Consider the following 22,363-nt stretch of genomic DNA (forward strand, 5'->3'; position numbering starts at 1 on the left):
GTTGTATACTGTTAGGAGCAACGGTTGCTGGGTTGCATACCACAAGGTGACATTACACAAATTGCATACATTCAGGCGTGTATAGTAGTACCCTGACAGCTTGAACTCAGCGGGAACGTCAAAATCGAACGTCTATTTCGAAGGGGTCAAGTATTTGTTCATTCCAAAACGTGATACTCGGTTAAACCCCGTCGAATTAATTGGATAAATCGTTTTAACGTTCCCTGCATCAAGTAACGTTCGCGTTTGAAGGTAACATGCAGTGGTGAGCTTGCAAGGTAAGTAAATCGAGTTTTTATAAATATACCATGAGAAACATGAACCGATGACAGTAATTTGCAGCCCTCTAGTGGTCACCGCGCGTCGCGACGGTGTCGCCACATCTCTACAACTCTTGCCCGATCGTTCACTGCGATCACGCGAATCAGTGAAATGTGTGCCGGCATCCTCATCGAATATGTACACCGTTGAGTTTTAGTTAAGCGGATCTGCTTTTCGAGAACCCGTCAGCGGGGTGTAGCTGTCGTCGAATTACCTTCGCAGTGAGTATCGTTGCAGCGTTAACGTACAAAAGATTTTCCAGCATTCGCTCGGCAAATAATGCTTTATTGTTAATCGCGTTAATCGTCATTGACGATCGTCCCTACGGCCAGTAATTCAACACCTGATTATTTAACGCCTAGGCCTTGTCATCCGTTTTGCATACATTTTTATAACCTATCTCGACCTTCCTCGACGACTGCGAATAGAAATGCGAGAAACGATTAGTTTGCCAAAGACCAACGTCTGGCCATGGTCGTCTTGATCCACTGGATTTCATCAATCATAGTTGTAATACATCTTACTCTCGTTGTTCCCGGCCCCGGCGATTTTAGTGGAGCACGGATCTATAACACATAATGAGAACGTGACCAACACAAGTGTGACATTAGAAGGCATTTGGCACGGGATTTGCGGTGTACTATTTTCAAACGCAGCCTTGCGAAATTATTTACGGCTTTGTATTTTATTGCAGTTCATCCGTTTTCAAGGTGTACCTTCTGCGTTAAGGGGCGCGATAAGGTGTCCGACCATTGTCCACTTCACAGGAATCAGTTTCCGTTAACGGTTTTCCTGGTTCTCCTACTCATACGTTTCAACATTCGAATTGTCTCGCGACACGTACCGTCAGTTTGAAAGAGAAGTCCTCTGGAAAGAATGCGAGTTTCATTGGTCAGCTTTCATCTTTTCTCATTTCATTTGCGATACTAATTTGCTGTTCGTTATTATGGTTACACATAACCAATCAAAACCATAAACAAAATCCCTAGCGGGAGACCCTTCTTGATTCTGTGTCGTTCCTGAGGACTTTTCTTTTAAACAACGGATAGTATCTATATATACATTCGAAGGAAGATGACTAGGGAAATGAGGAACACTGGATCTGGCTGGTTACCCGAACGCGTCAACTTACATAACCCCCACGTGCTTCAGGGGACTGTCAAGGTCTCTTAAAACAGTGTCATGTGAATTATTTTTCGACACACAGTCGACAGTGACGTCGGATGTGCGAAACTTAGCAATGAAATGCACGTCACGCGTGTATATATATATACATGCCTGACGGTTCTTTTCCAACAATGTTTTTTACAAATTCGATTTCAAACACGGTCGCTTGTTTCCAGATGAAATTAACTCCATCGTTCGACAGACGAGAACGATACGTAGACAGCACGTGCCTTGCACGTCCAGGTAGCAGATACTTACGTGTCTCGTTTTATCGCGTGACATGGATCATTTTCACTGGAATGAGAGAAACTGATTAAATCTGTCGGTGTGATAAAAGGCGACGAGGAAAGCTCTTCAAGTGTTACAATCCTTCAATCCTTGGCTTAGCAATCAGTGGAACGAATAAAGTGAAAATAATAAAGATCATTATTGTTGCTATTATCAGTATTTAACTTTCGAAAGAAGCGTATTTTATACTCACTTCTGACGAATGTAAAATTCCATTTTCAATTATGTAATTAACGATAAAGTTTAGCGACCGTTATTTCAAACAGAATCGAAGCAAACGATTTATGAGTTTGTGAAGTTAACTAACAAAACCACATATTTCGACACGAATGTATTCAATTCTATTTTCCGCGTTCGCTTTTTAGAAGTCATTGAATAATATTTTTCAACGCATTACCATTCCAAATTATCCTTTTTTGCGTGTCCAATGTGCAGTGATTTAATCATTATTTTTCCCCTGTATTTTAATGACACGCTCATATAATCTATTAATCTTTTAACATCCGCATTGGAAATTTTGTTTAATCAATGATTTTGCTATTCATATATTAATTTCAATAATTATTCCATATTGTTTAGTATGACCAAGCTGATCTAAATAACGTTCGTATCATCTATTAATCTTTTAACACATGCCTTGGAAATTTTGCTTAATCAATGACTTTGATCGTCGTACGAACTTTCGTATATTAATTTCAATAATTGCCCTATATTGTTTAGCGCGACCAAACTAACCTAAATAACGGAAAAGAATGAGTTCACGTTTGCTTGGCAAACCATCAACCATTGGCTCTGAAAATAGGGGTACCGGTGTGCTCGACTTGCCAGGTGGCAGAGTTTATCAAGGGCTCATTAAAAAGTCAATGTCCCAGTTGGGGAGCTCTCCGTGTTTGGCGGTTCACCTTTGACACCGACGCGTGCGCGTGAATGGGAGACGCTGAGGGTTAATCCGGCGTCCTCGTCACGAGATCAACTATGCGTTTCAGTTTATTCGGTTTCATTCTGTTTCCGAAGGCAATGCTCCGCCTTCTTATCACGCCGGCTTTATCTTTCCGTCAATATGCGCAATCGAGTTTTAATCTTCCGAAATACTCAGTCTCGACATTGGAATCTCAGCGAGCCAGACATCTTTCCTGTCTGGCGTACGCCAGTGACCCTCAACTTTTTTTCAGTCCCACCTCGGCGATTCAGATTTTATTGTTTCCGCTAATATCACAGCCAACGAAGTTATGAAATACTACAATTTAACACTAGAACTACCAGATGGGTCAAAACGACTTATTTCTGATTTCTTCTTTTACTACGAAAAATTATTAACGAAACTAATTCAGTAATAGCAAAACTGAAATACAACCCAATTGAAATCTCAGTAAACGCACGCTTATGGTTTTTATAAAGAAATTTGTAAAAGTCAGTTTAAGCGATCGGTAGTTCGAGTGTTAAACAAGTACTTTAAATAAAAAAGATAAGTTGAATTATCGGATATGTACAAAAGCTTTGGTGGTCCAAGTAAAGGATTTTTGTGGTTCATGAAGCAAGGGAAATTCTGGTTTTAGAGAAATGTTAAAATGTTTGGAATGTGTTGGTAACACGTTCGCTACCAGTATCACATATTTGTGATGGCCGTAATACTATATTTTACATAATGAAAATGAAATTAATCCTATAGATATTGTTATCAGAAATTATAAACTACGACATTACACTTAGGAACTCAATGACTCGTTTTAGTTTCATTTTTCTAATATTTTGTTTAGAAGATTTATTGCATTGAAGAAAGTATAATTGAGGAGACCGACACCGAAATTAGCGCTGGCAGCGAACGTGTTAATAATAATGAAAATTATGTAATTGATTAATGTAAAATATTTTTGTTTTCATTTTACCTGTACTCTTTTCTGCACATTAATGAGAACTTTTGTAGGTATCCAATATTTTTAGTTTGATTTTCTTCGGTGAAAAATCGGTTTTATATTATACTTTGTATATTACAAAACGAATATACAATATCACCGCCTAATTACCGAACACCAGTGTCCCTCAATCTTCTTTAAATTAATTTCTTTCTCAAGCATTTGCAATTCTGAAATAGTATGTATAATCTAAGTAATTTATAAATCATGGGTTATGCATGTCATTTCTTAATTGTCCAGGGAAGAAAGTCTAAAACGTCTTCCTATGGAGCGTACATTTCCGTTTGCAATTCACCAGTGTTCCTCAACTATTTGATGTTCCGAGACAGTATTATATAAATAGTACATAGATTACAATCATCATTACCTAACTGCCCATAAAAAAAGTATCTAAATTACCTCCCAGTAAGACGTACGTTTTTATGTAGCATACACCAGTGTCTCTCAACCTTATTTTAACCCTTGACCATTCGAAGTTCTGAAACAATACAATACAAATAGTTCATAAATCATAGATTACAGTCCTCGTTTCCTGATTGCCTCGAAAAAAAATGCAAAATCCGTGCGCACACAGTGAGAAACTCTGACGCTCACGTAGATCACGTTAAGTCGGACTGAGTGGTTCGTGTTCCCTTTTTCTTCTTCTTATCGGAGTACGACTTTTTGCCCGATAACTCGGCGACTCCAGCTGCTAGGTTCCGTTATTTATCGGCGGTTATTCCAAGGCTGCCCGTCGATTTTTCCACAGATCAGCGGGGATCCACGATTCGTCGTAATACGGTTACGTCATTAACTTATTCGAGACCGACAATGTAGTCCTACGTCATTTTAAATTTCTCAGCTGATTACTAGCAACTATGTTATTTTTGATTCTTTTTAGTCCCGATTAGGTAGTCCTATGTTGTTTTTAATTCTTTTTAGACAAAGCTTAGTAACGTAGTCCTACGTTATTTTTAACTTTTTTTGGAGAAAGCTTAGTAACGTAGTACTACATTATTTTTAATTTTTCGTAAGAATGCCAATAACGTAGTTCTATGTTATTTCGAACTCTGTAGCGAAATATCAATAATACAGTTCTATCATATACTTTTCATGTTCACACATTTGAACAGTGGACTTTATGGTATTCAGCTACAGACTTCGGAAAATTAACACTAGATTTACAAATTTACAAAACATTATTTGACAATTGATATTTGACTATTTGATAACAGTTTAAGTTCATTTTCTCTGTGAACGCGATTATTGATATCTTAAAAGGCTTAAATATCCGAAACGATTTTCAAAATAAATAGTTTCACTTGGATAGTATAATAACTACACGAAGAAACCGAATGGAATCTATTGTTACAATTTTTATAAGAACCAAATATTAATCATAATAAATGATCGCTAGTTCTAGTGTTAATTAATACTTCATCTCCGGCTTGATGAGATGAAAACACGTCGCTAATACTGGCAGGGTGACTTCGATTAATTATAGAGAAAATAGTTTCAAAATATTTTATCTGTGTAAACAGTTTATAATACGATCACCAATGTGTGAACAATGACATAATTGATGCAATGTTATTTCACTCGATAATCACTGGCTTAAAAAAGAATTCCAGTCGATAAGCAGTGGCATTAAAAATCCGATTATTCGGATCTCGCTGGGTAAAATGTTAATACTAAAACTACCAGGCAGGCCAAAATAACTTTCACAATTACTAAAAAGATAACAGACGATTCCTTGCGAAATCACTATAGAAAGTGATTTAGCAACAGGCAAACTGAATTGTAAATTAATAGAAATTTTGGTAGTAGCACTCTTGAAGTTTCTATAGAAGAATTTCAAAAAGTCCATTTGACTGTTCGGTAGTTCTAGTGTTAACCCTTTGCGATCGTAAGGCGAACTATGCCCGATAGAACAATCTCACCGTTTTGATAGTATAAAATAAAAATGATTAAAATATAAAATCATAAGTTATAAATAGAAGTTACATAATTAAAATATAAAATCATTAATTACAAATAAAAATGAAAAAATCATAATATATATTGTTAAAATAATGTATATAAAATGCAGATCTATTATTGTATTAAACTTGTCCAAAATTTAAAAACAAGTCAAAATTGTGTCGTTTGTACATAAAGTTAATACGACTGCAAAGGGTCAAGTCCTAATTCCCGAGATCCATAGAACGAACATCTAATTTCTTTAACACTAACCGTACCGGTACTTTTCCTATCATAATCAATCAAATAACTAGATAGAAAATAAAGGTAAACAAGTTAGATAATAAATTTTTCTTAGCGGGAACAGAAACAAAATGAAAGTCGAACGTTGGAAAACTGATTAATCGGACAATATAAGAATTGGTGTAACGTTAAATTGTTTAACGTTAAAATAAATTAAAGTACCAACCGGCACGGTTAGTGTTGATACATTAACTGTCACGAGGATTTAGAGCATTTCGTATAACATTACTTATCGTATCATAACAAAGTCAAATGGTATTAGAATCAGTTATTAACACTAGAAGTACCGCACCAGTCAAAATGTCTGGTTGTTTTTATTTTGTTTCGAAATTATTGATATCTTCGAAGCATTGAATACTCCAAGTGATTTTGAAAAAAATACTGTTATTTGAATACTATAACGAATGTCTGAAGAAACTGAAAATAATCGATTGTTACAATTTTGATAGGGATTACATATCAATCGTATCAAATGCTCGGTAAATTCTAGTGTTAATGGCTTGATATAATAATTCTTAAGTTATACTATTGTTTAATTACTCATATTACTAAACATTTTAATTCGACATCAGTTTTCTTCCTGTAATTGTTTCCAAGTAATTTGGACACTCCGGTCATCGATGACCACCGCGGCGGTCAACACGTTAAGAACGATACCACAAAACGTACCATAAATGTTAAGTCTAGCGTTAACACTAGAACTACCATATGGGTCAAAAAGACCCGTTCCTAAACTCTTCTTTTACAATTATCGGAAAAATAATAGTTCCTTCTCTAAGAAATTTCAAAAGAAATTGTTTTAGCAATACGCAAACTAAGTTTCGGGTGATCGAAGTCTCGATAGATGCACTCTTGGGGTTTCTATAGAGGAATTTTGAAAAGTAAATTTGACTGCTTGCTAGTTCTAGTGTTAAATATGGTCTTGAACGCTTCGCGCGACGATCGGAATGCTTCATGTGACCGTGGGCGAGATCTGCCGACTACAGAAATGGCCACGGTCACGTGCGATCAGCTGCAGATGAAATTCCACGGTAGGGTTTCTCGGGACCGTTGCCAATCCCGATCGGTCTTTTAAACAGTGGACCGCGCGGGAGCCAACGAACCACACGAAATGATGTTTGGCTGATCTCAGCGTCCATCTTCTCGGGTACGCGTATCGTGATTCCACTTGAACCGTGTTACACCTGTTGATCCCTTGCCAAATATTAGGGGGACTGATTCATTAGCTTGCTAAGGGGTTATAGTGAACGTAATTGCAACATTGAGGACCTTTTTATTATTGCAACATCGTCATCCCCACCACATTCCCAGTTTTTCTTCTTTTTACCCTGGATAACCTGTATCAGGCATTCCTCGCTCATTGGGGGAGCAAAGGATATTGTGGGATTTTTACTCACGAAAGCTCCAAGGGTGTTCCATCCTCGGCCATAATGAAGTCCCAGAATCAAACATTTACATTTTCCTTTTAACATGTTGACTACCACGGGGTCATCGATGACCGAAGCTTCACAATTACTGGAAAATAATTATAATTTGTATGATAACTGACGTCGAACAAAAATGTTCGTTAGCCTAAATAATTAGATAATAGTGTAAGGTTAACATTGTAATAACAAATAAGTAACACGTTGAGTGCCGCATGATTTTGCCGTGGAAAATATGCAAAATGAGAATAATCTAATATCAAATTATGTAATTGAAGCGCGTTATTATTATTGCAAATTCATCCTGTTGAATGTCACTACATTAGGTAGTATTACTAGCAATACAGAGATGTTTCCAACTAGTCATGGTTTAATTGAATAAATTATAGTAATTCGATTTGATTGAGCTCACCTTTCTCATTTTTGCAACAAAGGAATAAATGATACATAAAACGCTGAAGTTTTCAGTGGTAGCCAAAGTGTTAACTCTCTGCGGAGGAGTATTCTTTAAACTGTTAACTGTGGAATTTAGTTTGAAAAATCTCTTTTGCGCGCAATCAAATGAAAAAATGAAGTGCGCACTCGTTAAACGCAGGACGAATGTGCCCAATGAAAAACCAAACAAAAACAAAAGAGAATTACATGTTTATCAGAGAAATAAATAATTCATTGTTGAAAGAATTAGTGTTCAAGCTTTAAGATAACGTGTATTGTCGTTAAACGCAATTGTCTGGTTAAAGTATTCAAAACCTTCATTAGATAAAGTCGAATTATATATCGGGTGTTTAAATAACAGAGAGAGAAGGAACTATATACTGATGTTTTAGTGTGTTAGTAATTACTCTGTCGGAAACCGTTCGAGATCGATACATCGTTTAAAAGGGAAACTTCCACCTTTTGTAAACAACTTTTATTAGAGAATTTTTGTGCATGACGAAGGAACATGGATATATGTGTATTAGTCAAATATAAAGATGTATCACTTTGTTATTTAATTTTATACATTTATAAAATACATAATTTCTCATTTGTGACGTTACGTATCGAGTGTTCCAGACCTTTGACCGACAGTATAAATCATTTGCAACATAGTATTTTAAATATAAAATCTTGATCTCGTCAAAATGTCGATATTCGTCCTCAAACATAGTTTGACAGGACGCCATAGTCCTCGACAACCGGCAATAGCATTATCAATGATTGTCAAACTCGACGATTTCAACGTCTCTTTTCTATTCGCAGTCCTTTTCTATATCCGAAATTTCAATTGCTTATTATACAGGCAATTATGATTGTAAATCAATCGTGATTGGTATCATTTTAATCAGGAAAATACAAGAAACATGAAAGTTTCATTCGCCAGAAGTGAAAAATAAAGAAGTTTGATTTTTGAATTAAATGTCCCAAGCTCATGCGAGCCCTTAACGCGTTCGCTACCAGCGTCACATATTTGTGACGGCAGCAATGTTGTATTTTACATACAAAAGATTAAACTATTCCTATAAATATTGTTATTTAAGGCTATAAGCTACGGCATTATATTTGGGGACTCAATGACTCGTTTCAGTTTCATTTCTTCAATATTTTGTTTAGAAGATTTGTTCAGTCGAATAGAATATGGCAACTGCGGAGATCGTAACCGAAATAAACGCTGGTAATTAACGTATTAATGATGTCGAACGCTTCGACTCTCAGTTTTTCTTTTTCCTTCACTCGCGTTGTCCTTTTCTACGTCCGCCATGCTAATATCTCCGTTTCTTGGAGTGGATTCGATTCTGCCTCCTCATAATTGCGTCCTTCCAGTCCCGTTGAGTGTTGCAATTATCCAATGTACACTGTACCACTGTCAGGTGTGTAAAAAGTAGGTGAAGCTTTGAAATCTTTTTTACTATTCCATGAATGAGAATGTTCAATTTTTGTGGTATGTACTAATGTAACTTTTGGTTCTTTATTTGAAGCAATTTTTAACATTAGATTTACGGAACGAGTCAATTCGACTCATATTGAATTTTATAAACATTCTTTGCTAAATGTTTTGGTCGATTTTGATTGATTCAATTGCGTGATTATGGTTCCTAATAATACATTTTTAAACATTTGATTTTCTAGATCTAAACGGACCAACATTAATCTTTCTGGGAACAATAGAATAAAGTGTACAATAAATGTCCGTAAGTTTAGTGTTGAGGGAAAATATTATAAAATGGCCGAGTTATTCGCTTGTTTCTAAACCTGAGTGTTTTCCATTTCTTTTTAATCCTCTATAGGACCGTCTAACTTGGAAGTCATACCAATATATTAACATCTTATTAATTTTGTTTATTTTGTATAGCAAAGTAGTGAATAAAATTAAGTAATTAATTAACTTGAATTTTTATAGACGTGAAAGTTCAACGTCATTGTAAGTTCAAAATGACAAGCTATATTCGTTTTAATACAATTATTAAAACTATTAAATAAATTGTACGCAGATTTTTTTATAGCCACCAAACAAATTGGGCCTATAGACAATTAAGCCTTTGCGCTTGGGAGGTGACTCTCAGTCACCACTCGATTTCCTACAGTAAAGCTATAAAGTTTGATATTTAATATTATACTCCATATAATGCATCAATCTGAGAAATATTGACGTAAAATAGCTTTGTCCTTCAATTCACGTGAATTTCTCGTCGAGTTGGTTTTACAAAATATCATCTCATCTCATCAGAAAATGTTGAAATATTTCTAGTGAAAAACTTCGGAGTGCAAAGGGTTAATATTTGTATTTGTAAATTTGTAAATGGAAATGTATTATGTACATAAATATAGTATTGTATAGATTTCCAATAATTTTAATTATTTCAAAGATGGCGAGTTAAAAACATAAATACAATTTTTCTAATGAGAACAATGAGGCAATCAAGTTGTGTATAAAATGTTTATCAAATGTTTATCAAAAATTCAATTCAATTTAATATAATTAAATTAAATAGTTAAAATATCAAAACATCCTACGCTACATTTTAGAATAACCCATATAAACAACATAGTATAAATTCGTGCAGAATCGGTTATATAATGTTAGAGATATTCTGCCGGCCTGGTTGGAGAACACTATTTCGAGAAAAACGTCAAAGCGGTCTTAGAGTATTATTTTTCCCACGTAACGAAAGCTTTTTTAAATGTTACCTTCAATCAACTATTTTAGGTTCACCCAATATACTTGAAATTTTAAGAAATTTTAAACAGAATTTGATTCTTTTAAACCGTCAAGGGTGGTGTAACCAATTAATTAATCAAAAAAGAGTCAGGATATAGAAATTGATTTTGAAATTATACTAATTACGAATTCTAATGTGAAACTAATATGTAGGTCCAACATGGCGGTCTGTGGAATGGAAATTCATTTTCTCTTTGTTCGTTTTTTATGTAAATTTTAAGTCTTGCATAGGCAACTAAAATTTCACGGTTTGTTCAAGATTTAGTATTGTAACTTTCCATGTAAGTTTTTTATTTTGAAATGAGAAATTGATAGAAGTGTCTAGTACGACATTTTTATGAGAACTTGATTACAAGATAAATTATAATAATAGAAAACAATTGTAATGATGGCAGTAAATTTTTATTTTAAATTATATTTTTCTACATATTAATATGAATATTAATATTATCGATGATTAGAATGTTGCTGATGTTTTATGTATTGCAGAAAAATTATTTATAGTATCAGAGGTTAAATGAAATGCCATTAGCGCGTTTAATGTCATTTAATTCACATGATTTTCCATGCACACTGTTCACGCGATACAGATTATCCTATTATTATAAGATGTGCCTCAGAATTCTGCTGAGACTAAAAGAATGATTATTATTAGCAAGAAGAAGGGGTGATGTAGAACGTGCACTATAAAATGAAACATATTCTTTTGTTTAAAGATTATGTGCATAATTAAAAAAATATGTATTGCATTTTCTTACGACAAATTGTATCAACGAATTTTGAATTAAAAAAAATTGTACCTCTTCTTCATGCATAATCTTTACAAAACCAAATTTTGATAAAACAATTAAATGTTTAACTTCAAAAATTATTTATAGAAATCTACGGCACAGATTTTACTTCCAATTGAAAAATAAAATAGTTTTACTTTTATTTTTAACAACTTTATCTTTTCAGGAGAAAACAAAATCTTTGTTACAATTTTCTTTGATATATCTCGTTTCAGTTCCTTAGTTTCCAAAATAGACTGAAAAATACTAGAAAAGATTAGAACGAAACGAATGTGTGAACTTCGAAAATTGTTTGAATATTTTAACCGTATATCAAGTTACAAAAATGTACATCGTTTTATTTAGCAGAGTCTATAAAATCATTTTTACTACATCGCTTAGAACACAATCTTTTCTATTTTTCAGAGTTTTCATCGTATAGATACACTTGTTAAAGTAAATACATCATTCGAAAGACGGTTTTCAGATATGAATCGTGTTTAAAGTACAGAAGTACACATGGAATTGCCTATTGGCTGTTTCATCAGAAAATATGTTTTGAACGATGTTATCAAAAACGTGATTAGAAATTTCATCATAGCTCATCAAATAAGCTGAGCACAACGTAAGCTGATGATTAAAGATTGGAAGTGGTACGAAATCACGTAATTATTAAGCGATTAAGTGATTACGATTCACGAATAACAGCGAGTACAATCGACAGAGGTGATCTACTTAATAAATGTTCCTCGTGATAACATTCTTGATTATGATTAATTCAGAAATTTAATAATATTATAGTAATAATGATACTGGGTAATAATTACGCAGTGAATAGATTAAACGAAGTATTTATATATAATGAAAATTAAGAAAAAGAAGAAAGTTTCATAAAAGAACAACTATTCCGTTAGAGATAGTAGTGGAGCGTTATATACGACAAAATTATTCTATCAACAGTCTGTTTCGTTGTAAAACCTCCAAAGCTAAATTTGTAGTTTCAATGAAATTATTTACAAAATTGAAAAGCTTATCACAAAGTGTTTTCTTTTTTTTATTATAATACATTAGCTACCAAAGCTACGTCATACTTTAGAAAAAGTAGAAAGTAATTTATTATTACTGATTAAACCCAATAACATTATATAGTAATTATGATAATTAATTGACTAAATGTCAGTTACAATAATTAATTGATTTCTTATTTATTATAACGAATAATTGCTTGGATGTTAATTATTATAATAAGTATGTAAATTGTAATAACAGCAATTACTATTAATAATTAACTGTTGCTCAACTTCCTCACCGACGACCCATGCGTCATCCACCGTGTTAACGAGTGACTTGTCCAATTGTTATCAATATTATCATTATAAGTTAAATCATAACTAAATATTGATTCTGTAGAAATATTTCAAAGAAACAGAAAATTTTCGAATATCCAGTATCATACTCGAACCCCTTGCGACTGCAACCATTACCTAATATCACGTGTCTTACAGCTAATTGTAAATTATTATGAACATACAAAACTTTCAAAATCAAAGGGTATAGCAGAATAAGTTTCATTCGATAACTTACCCATAAAAAAATATTGTACACCAATTTTCAGTCCTCTGTCTCAACCAGAAGGGTAGTTACAGGGTAAATTTGAATGATCAGTTTTTGTCCTATTTTCCCTATTTAAAAAAAATAAATAAAAATTGTAAAAACGTTCTCAGCCATGCACTGCTATGCCAAAAATGTCTCCGAATATTTTTACAATTTTTATTTACCATTAACCCCTTGCTCTATGACTTGTTTCTGAACTGTGATCAATCCAACTACAGTGTCATCAGTAATTTATTGAAAATAAAAGAAAATTCCAGTCTTATTCTATATCAACGTGTGCTCTAATATACAATCATTGATAGCAGAGGAATAGTATGTAATTTGCAATCAAACAAATTGAATAATATTTATGTTTGTTAAATTCTATTTGAAATCTTCACCACGAGTGTAACACGATATTGTCGAGCAAGGGGTTAAACAGGGAAAATGGGACAAAAACTGATAATTCAAATTTACCTTATAACTACCCTTATAGTTGAGATAGAGGACTGAAAATTGGTTCACAATATTCTTTTTATGGGTAAGCTATCGAATGAAACTTTCTCGAGACAAATTTGTCTAAAGGAATTTTTGACCCCCTTATCTTGCTATACCCTTTCTTAAAAGTGAAGACTCATTCTGTGGAATACCTAAAGATTTTATAATGCTGAAATTTATACCCAACATCATTACCAAGGTGATGGCCACATCCTGACGCTCTCTTTGTAAAACGAAACAATCACTTGGCTTGCAATGATGTCCTTCACACGTGAGTGATAAAGTCAAAAGTGAATTGCACGACTCCCACTCGAGGTTCTTTCTTGCTCGTATGTAAACGTGGTTTTATTGAATTATAACTCAAGCCAACACGAATTTACTACTTTATCTCAGATTCTCCCAACTGAGCAGTGTAAAATTCAACAGATGTGTTTCACTGGCCCACGCAATCATCGATAAAATCCCAATCCAAGTGGTTGACTCGTTGTTCATAATTTACCCTTTACACTCTAGAAGAGACTGACAGTCGCCATTTGATTAAACGCAGCAAAATTGTAAAATCTTGAATTCAATGTTAAATTTTGTATAATCTATCAACACATAAAATACTGAAATAAAAGAGTTTTGTCCCTTAATTTACGCAAGATATTAGTTGCAGAAAATATCATTAAATACCAGAAAAATGATTATAATGAAAAATATCGTTGAAGTCAGAGGGTTATCCATGCCCCTCGATTATTCTTAGTTCTCTTACTTATTTGTCACAAAATCCTTTGACTTAGTTATAATTTAATATTTGGTAATTATAAATATTAATATAAGGTGAATCGCTGCGTATCGTTCTTCCCTTCAGTTCTCCTTAAGTGGGTCAGGGTCACGATCAAACGGTCAAGGAAGGTTACATCAAGACTACAATGACGCCGCCTAATTCCAGGGATCAAGCCTTTCAATTTCTTAAACTGCATCCATTTCTTTTCACTGACCCTGGAACGTTATAATATTGTTTTCCCAATTCACGCAATCATAATAATAATAATAACTAACAATACACTGAGAATAACAAAACATTTTTGTAACAGCAAGTAAAGACCGTAAGTAATAAAAGTAAAAGAAGACACAAAAAAGTTGAAAAAACATAATAACGATAACAATGTACTTAGAATAACAAAAAATATTTGTAACAACAAGTAAAGACCTTAAGTAAAAAAGATACAAAAAGTTGAAAAAACATAATAACAATAACAATGTACTGAGACTAACAGAAAATATTTGAAACGGCAAGTAAAGGCCTTAAGTAATAAAAGTATAAGAATGAAAGTAGAAATAGATACGAGAAATTGAGAAAAAAAACAGAAATATAAATTAATTAGTAAAAAATAATAAGAAAGATTGCGTGTAATGTTGTATAAAACTCGCCGGCGAAGCACCGCTGTGAACCAGATACAACTAGACAAGAATAAAGTAGAAGGAATAAAAAGAAAACGTAAATAGAAGTTGGAAATTGATAAAAAGAACAAAATCGAACGGATTACGAAAGCGTGACGGAAATGATGTAACGGAACGGGTAAAAATACGAGTATAAAAATGACAGCCGGGTGCAAAAAATAACCGATAAGAAAGAGCGATAGGGTTGGATTGCCGAGTAACTTTGAGTGGCCTGTATTTTCAGAGCACGTGCATCTGCCGGCGATATTATCGGTAACACGTATGACTAATTGTTCCGTATTGCGTATACTTCCAGATCTTTCTGGGAAGATTGTCGTCCCGGCTATAAGTGACGCACACAATGGCATCGTTGAGGCTGTTGGTAGGGGTGACGAGTGCCATAGGCGCCAGTGCCCTCACCTCTTATATGTTAATGTACGATGTAAGTATGGAGTAACCAATCTGCAAGATGGAACCTGTCCCCCAACTGACTTTCGCAGAAAACAGAAAAATAAGATCATTGACCCTAGCAAGCGTGGAGCTTTTACAAAAAACAAATGGAACGCCGTTACCATTCTCTCCCACGAGTCCACAATATTGGGTTGAAGCAAAATTTCTGATGTTTTTATTTGTAAGAAATAAAAAGAAGTGTTCTCAACTGTTCACTGGTTAAACCGAAACTAAATAAAAACGAAGAAACAATGTTAAAGTTTGAAAACAGATGTCATTTGTTTCGAAGGAAACAATTTCTTTGTTAACACTAGAACTACCAAGCACTGACATTGACTATTTGAAATTCCTCTATAGAAACTGTAAGAGTGCATCTATTGAAGTTTTAATTGATTTACAATTCAGTTTGCGTATTGCCAAATCAATTTCTTTAATAACTTTTAAACAAAGAATCTGTTATGTTTTCAATAATCGCAAAAAGGAGAAATCAGGAATGGGTGATTTTGACCCGTTCTAGTGTTAATCATGTACTTAGGAAAAAACGTCAAAATTTTTGCATCAACCCAATGCTCCGCAGGCTCCCGCATGCTTCCCGAAATCCAGATGTAGCCGGTTAGTTTCTCAAGACAAGAAGTTATTACAGACCGTAGTCTGAGCCGGTAGTCAAGGCTGCGAGACGATGTTTCGTGATCAGGCAACGGTCACGTGGTCGCCAAAAATTTTACCGTCGGTAGAAGGTCTGTGCCAGACAAGACCAGGCCAACCTATTTCGAACGCAATGCGAATTGTTCCTGAAATCGTATATCCCTATACATGCATGTACTGTTAAGAGATCACTTGATGTCTAGCGGAACGGCACAGGTGCAAGAGATGTCCTTTTGATTTACAGGTTTATAGGTTTGATTCGTTACGTGTAACCGTATTGACGAATAATAAACTAGCGATCGAAAATATCTAGAGTTAAGAAAAAAACAATAGGAAATTGGATGAGAAGAACAAGTTATCTCCTAGTAGTACAATCGGGAGATGACTTGATATCTAGTGGAATGGCACAGAGACAAAAGGTGTCCTGGTTTACAGTTTTGACGAATAACAAATTAGCGATCGAAAATATCTAGAATTTAAAAAAAACCAACAGGAAATTGGATGAGAAAATAAAAAATGAATCAGTCGAATTCCTCAAATTAGGCAACAAGTTATCTCCTAGTAGTACTTGCAGATAAATCAATGTAAAACGCCGTCAGGTTACAGTCAAGGAAAACCAATGAAGTAATTTTGTGGTTAGAATATGATACAAGCATTGAGAAAGCCTAATCGGGTTTGAGAAATCAGTTAATCCTCCCGTTTGAACGCAATTGATTCGCCTGTTGCCCGATTAAAATTGATCTGCACAAGGCTGCCGCGCCAACGGGTCAGCGTTGCTGTGATAATTATATTGCGTACCGACGCTAAGCGCGCGCGACGGCAAACAATGAATTGCTCTCAATTTAGCCTGATAAACAGTCTTCTACATCGCGGAGATCAACACCTTTCATCTTCCGATTTCTATGAGTCACGCGACTATATTGACCTCGATGATCTCCCTGTGGTTTATTTAACCGGCGGCTGATCCTTGTTGAAATAGTTACCCCGGTTGAGGTTAATTATAAATGACCCATTCTGCTGTGTATAACGCTGTGTTCTCCTTGATGTTAGGTATATACGGAAAAAATGACGAGGCCGGCGAAAAGGCCGTTGCCAACGCGTGAGGAACAGGTGAAAGCCCTGAAAACCCATGACGAGTATGATGTTCTTATTGTTGGCGGTGGTGCAACTGGTGCTGGATGTGCATTGGATGCCTGTACACGAGGTGGGTATAGATTTTATTTCTCTAGACTAAGAAATTCTATTAAACCAGTTCTAAAAATCTATGTAATTGATGATTTGTAGGGTTGAAAACAGCATTGATCGAAGCTGATGATTTTGCATCGGGCACATCTTCCAGAAGTACAAAGCTGATTCATGGTGGAGTACGTTACTTACAGAAAGCTATCATGCAATTGGATGTCGAACAATATAAGATGGTCAGGGAGGCTTTACAGGAACGTGCCTCCATGTTACACAATGCGCCTCATTTGGCTCATCCTTTACCAATTATGTTGCCTGTTTACACGTATGTTGTATATTCATTGTCTCCTTTTGTGTTAAAATTCACTATTGATTTACTGACATGCAACAGTACGCCCTTTTCAACAGGTGGTGGCAAATTCCTTATTACTGGTTTGGTATTAAGATGTACGATATAGTTGCTGGATCAAAAACAGTCAAATCATCATACTTCCTCAGTAAATCTAATGCACTAGAGCTGTTTCCTATGTTGAAAGGAGATAAACTTACAGGAGCTATTGTCTATTACGATGGTACATAGTTCATTTTTTTTCTGTCACAGTCATTTAATCTATATCAATATTTATAAATTCTCTTCTGATGCAATAGGTCAGCAAGATGATGCCAGGATGAACTTAGCAGTTGCTCTTACCGCATCACGACACGGTGCAACTGTAGTGAATCACGTTACAGTTGTTAATCTCTTAAAAGGTCTTGATAAGGTACTTTCATTAGTCCGTTCCTCATGCTTGTGCAGATAAAATCTCACACAGATTCGTTATCAGAATGAAATTCCTGTTGTATGTAGGATGGCAATCGAGTACTCGTTGGTGCCCGTGTCAGGGATGAACTCTCCGGAGAGGAATGGGATGTAAAAGCGAAAGCAATAATAAACGCTACCGGTCCTTTCACGGACTACATAAGGAAGATGGATGACCAAAGCGTGAAAGAGATTTGCGCGCCGTCGTCTGGCGTTCATATCGTTCTTCCTGGTTATTACAGGTGAGTAACTTGAAATTGTGCAGCAGTGATACGGAAGAACAACTTTAATCGACAGAGAATAATTTTATACAGTCCTGATCAAATGGGTCTGCTGGATCCATCGACCAGCGACGGCCGAGTGATCTTTTTCCTACCTTGGCAGAAGCAAACGATCGCAGGAACGACCGATTTGCCCTGTGAAATAACGCATAACCCCCGACCGACTGAGGACGAGATCATGTTCATTTTACACGAAGTCAAGAACTACCTGAACCCGGACGTTGAAGTTCGTCGAGGAGACGTGCTATCCGCGTGGAGTGGTATCAGACCCCTCGTCTCCGATCCGAATAAACCGAACACTCAATCGCTCGCTAGAAACCATATTGTACATGTTAGTCCTACGAAACTAATTACGATAGCTGGAGGCAAATGGACCACTTACAGAGCAATGGCCGAAGAAACCATTGACTCCGCTATCAAAGGTATTTTCTTAAACAGTAAGCTTGTTCGATGAGCGTAGTGTTGTTGAAAATGTGTTAATATTCGCATCAATTGTCAAGCTTGCTCTTTGGAACCGGAAAGACCTTGTCAGACCAGAGAATTACTTCTGGAGGGTGCTCACGGTTGGAGTCCTACCATGTACATCAGATTGGTACAAGATTTCGGACTGGAATGCGAAGTAGCGCAACATTTGGCTAAGAGTTACGGAGACCGTGCATTTGCCGTAGCAAAAATGGCTTCCCTCACTGGCAAACGATGGCCAATCATTGGCCAAAAGATCCATCCCGAATTTCCATATATCGATGCCGAAGTAAGTACCATTTAGTTTTCCTAATAATGAAATACTTTCACCAGTGTAACAATTTCAATTAATTTTAGATTCGTTACGGATGTCGCGAATACGCAAGAACAGCAATTGACATGATTGCACGAAGATTGAGATTAGCGTTCCTTAACGTTCAAGCGGCCCAGGAAGCTCTTCCAGGTATCATAGACATCATGGCGGAAGAACTGCATTGGTCAGCCGAGGAGAAAAAGAAACAGCACAAATTAGCCAGCGACTTTCTTGCCAACGAAATGGGTTCGATGGTTAATCGTGCTTCCCGGGACAAGATTCCTATCAATCTCACCAAAGAAGAAATACAATTGTACATCAAACGCTTCGGAATCATTGATAAGGATAACAAAGGATACGTATCCATTAATGACATCAGACGAGGACTTAAGGTATATACATATATTTATAAAGTTGTACTAATTTTATGCTTACTCGGTCCTTTCTTTCGACGGCTTATCATTTAATTGTCAATGTCCAGGTACTTGGAATTAAACTATCGGAAGATGAGATGCATACTTTGCTCAATGAAATTGATCTCAATTACAATGGGCAAATGGAACTGCAAGATTACTTACAGGTAAATCATAGAACATTTATTTAATTATTACGTTTTACTATTCGCAGCTATTCGGTGACAAGGAAGTACCTGGCGAAGAGCTTCATGAAATACTACGCGAAATCGACACTAATATGAATGGTCAAGTCGAATTGGATGAATACCTTCAGGTCTGTGAAAGCTCGTATGCAGATTTGTAACAGAGTTCTGCTGCTTTCATATTCTTTTGTTGCATAACACTATGACTTTCTTTTTTTTCCTGATACAAAAAACAAAGTAATTTGCAAGACCTGTTGGATATTAATGGACTGGCTCATAATACTCTACTCTATTACACATACCCAATTCCGCGTTTTTAATAACAAATTTCTTACTAGTCTTTTCCTTTTATTTGCACGAACAGAGTTATACTTCCTTACTTTTACACTACAAATTTATATTTGTAACCGTAGTACTAAAGAACCTGTCTAATGTAGCGTTTCGTCTTGTATTGTGATGTACATTACACTTATACTGCTCTGCTTCTTTTTCTTGTAAGTTGTTTTAATATCATGCTGCTCTTTTGTCAGATTGTGATAAACTTGTTTGAAAGTTTTTACAATTGTTTGTTTTGGTTTAACATATACAATTTAAATAACTCGTATTTATATTTATCTCTGTATTTTCCTCCTATAGATGATGTCAGCCATAAAATCTGGACATGTAGCATACTCTCGTTTCGCGAGAATGGCAGAGATGGAGGAGGCGCAACATGAGAAAGAAGTATTGAAGAAACAGATCAGTGTGGAGAGATCGGGTGGTGGTCTGTGAAGAGGTTCAAAGTATGCAGCGTCATATCAAAGTAAACATTTGCAATGTGATTAACACATTGAAACCTCTGCGACAAACTGTTTATTATAGGATTTTTATTCACCCTGAAGTTCAAGTGTAGCTCGATCTAGTACAAATGTTCCAGAATCGCAATGATCACTTGTATTTCATACTTTATACAGCAACTTTTATCTGCAAATCAGCTTTCAAGCTCAAACAGAAATTAAACAGCATCCGTTAGATTTTAATAATAAACATGACAAAGTCATCAAAGAATTTGAACGTTAATGTAAATATTTTGTGTACATCTTAGGTACACTGAATTAGCTGTGCCGTGCCTGTATATATGTTTTCTGCAAAATGCAGCACGCTCAAGGTATATCGATGATTGATTATACCGTCATATACTGATCATTAAAATTTATGTAAAATTATACATTTGATCTCGCATTGTAAACTTCCATATGTATGTAACAGACTTGCAACCCGTTACAGGGAACAAGCACTTTAACGATCATAATCATTAAAATACTTCACGACTACAAAAATGGAACACAATGTAGTTTTGTGACCAAAAGCAAGTACCACGAGTAATCTTGTCTCTTGGTACGTTACATGTAATAGTCATGTATTACGGGTTAACTTATGCCATACTACAATTTTATTTTTAGTATTTGATGAGATGACCTATTTATAAATTATATTAATTGCTAATGTATGCTAGAATCAATCTATATATCACCATTATTTAAATAACTCCTTATTTAATTTATTGCCTCTAACATTGCGAAGTCACAACATGTACACCTCTGTTAGAGATTAATTTATTTCACTATCATCAGTCATTATCATTGACTTAATAAAACTCATATTAAACTATCACATCTGAATATATTTTACTCGGTGTACCTTCCTCGCTTTTCTAGCTTCCCAGCTTTCAATTTTAACACTTAAAATACTTACAAAATTCAATCACCGACTAGCGCGAAATCGTAACTTTATGTATAATATAACCTTAAAAATTTAAACGAACGATTTAAACGACATGCAGATACCCATATCTCGAATAACGCGTTGCAAATTATAATCTACACACTTGTCGGTATTGAAATAGTACATAGAAATTTATTAAACAAATATTCTACCAAAAAGACGAAGTCTCGACAGGGAAAACAGTTCACGCGAAAACATGAAAAGCATATCGGAAACTACAATGGAAAGGGCGGCGGCATAAAAGGGTGTGCAGCTCCTCCCTTCCCCGTTTCGGGTATCGTGCGATCCGGCGTTCATCAAATCCTCTCATCGTTGTTCACGGTAGCCGATGCAAAAGCGAGAGAAAGAGAACACATGTCCAATAACGACGTCGTGTCGCGACCCCAGCGTACCGCGGCCCTGACCGTTCGGCGGGGGGAGGGAGCAACCGCTAAAAAGAGGGGAAGGAAGGCCAGAGAAAGTAGGAGGTGTGCATCGTTTATCCCTCTTCGACGGGGTGGGCGTCCGACGGCTGCTGCGTACGCCCCTGTCTAACGAACCTCTGCTCGTTGCCAGCAATCGCGATCCAAACACGACCAATCAGAGCCCTCGTTCGTTGGTCTGGCGGATAGCGACGTTGCCACCTCGTGTACCGCCCCACGGCGAAAGTAGTCGTCTCATAGCGGTATTCGTAGCCCTGTTTTCGCGAGGGACGGCCGACCAACACGTTGTCGCTATACGGGTATATACGTGCACGTGTTGAAATCACGTTGGAAATTGGATTGCGTGCGCTCCAGGTGTCCCAAGATAATCGAGGCTCATGGTTCGCTAGCACGAGCATTTGTGGCTTACGAGGAAGAAGCTTCTCTACGCCGGAACAGGGATATCAACTCAGCTGCATCCACAACAGTGCTTTTGGCGGCAACTTTAAACGTAGCGTCAATTCAGCTCGTTCGTTTGAAAGGTTGCTTCTCCCGGCGATCACAGGAGCCGGCGTTCCGCTTCGTTTCACCGATGATCATGTTAAGGACGTAAAAACTTCGAGTTCGAC

At 35.8% G+C, this 22,363-nt stretch overlaps 1 protein-coding gene across 2 annotated transcripts; it reads left to right on the forward strand.

Moving 5' to 3' along the window:
• Window positions 1-348: 348 nt before the first annotated feature.
• On the forward strand, window positions 349-21,222 carry Gpo1 (glycerophosphate oxidase 1). 2 transcript variants are annotated; one of them, XM_031974507.2, is made up of 12 exons: window positions 349-542; window positions 15,156-15,281; window positions 16,985-17,138; window positions 17,219-17,441; window positions 17,525-17,688; window positions 17,765-17,877; window positions 17,964-18,157; window positions 18,230-18,618; window positions 18,697-18,947; window positions 19,016-19,363; window positions 19,453-19,551; window positions 20,206-21,222. In XM_031974507.2, the coding sequence occupies exons 2-12, from the start codon at window positions 15,201-15,203 to the stop codon at window positions 20,338-20,340; spliced, it is 2,151 nt and encodes a 716-aa protein (XP_031830367.1). In that variant the 5' UTR covers window positions 349-542; window positions 15,156-15,200; the 3' UTR covers window positions 20,341-21,222. The 2 variants fall into 2 exon arrangements, with proteins under 2 accessions (XP_031830367.1, XP_031830366.1); XM_031974506.2 differs by lacking the exon at window positions 19,453-19,551 and adding an exon at window positions 19,599-19,700 and having other exon boundaries at window positions 351-542.
• The last annotated feature ends 1,141 nt before the right edge of the window (window positions 21,223-22,363 follow it).

The sequence above is a fragment of the Nomia melanderi genome, chromosome 2 (assembly GCF_051020985.1).
Source record: "Nomia melanderi isolate GNS246 chromosome 2, iyNomMela1, whole genome shotgun sequence".
Classification (NCBI taxonomy): domain Eukaryota; kingdom Metazoa; phylum Arthropoda; class Insecta; order Hymenoptera; family Halictidae; genus Nomia; species Nomia melanderi.

What these genes read in the sequence shown, in the direction of transcription:
- Gpo1 (XM_031974506.2), top strand. Translation starts at nt 15,201, where the DNA reads ATGGCATCGTTGAGGCTGTTGGTAGGGGTGACGAGTGCCATAGGCGCC. An exon ending in ATTATGTTGCCTGTTTACAC is followed by an intron (nt 17,442 to 17,524) that starts GTATGTTGTATA and finishes CCTTTTCAACAG; the next exon opens with GTGGTGGCAAATTCCTTATT. An exon ending in TTCCATATATCGATGCCGAA is followed by an intron (nt 18,948 to 19,015) that starts GTAAGTACCATT and finishes AATTAATTTTAG; the next exon opens with ATTCGTTACGGATGTCGCGA.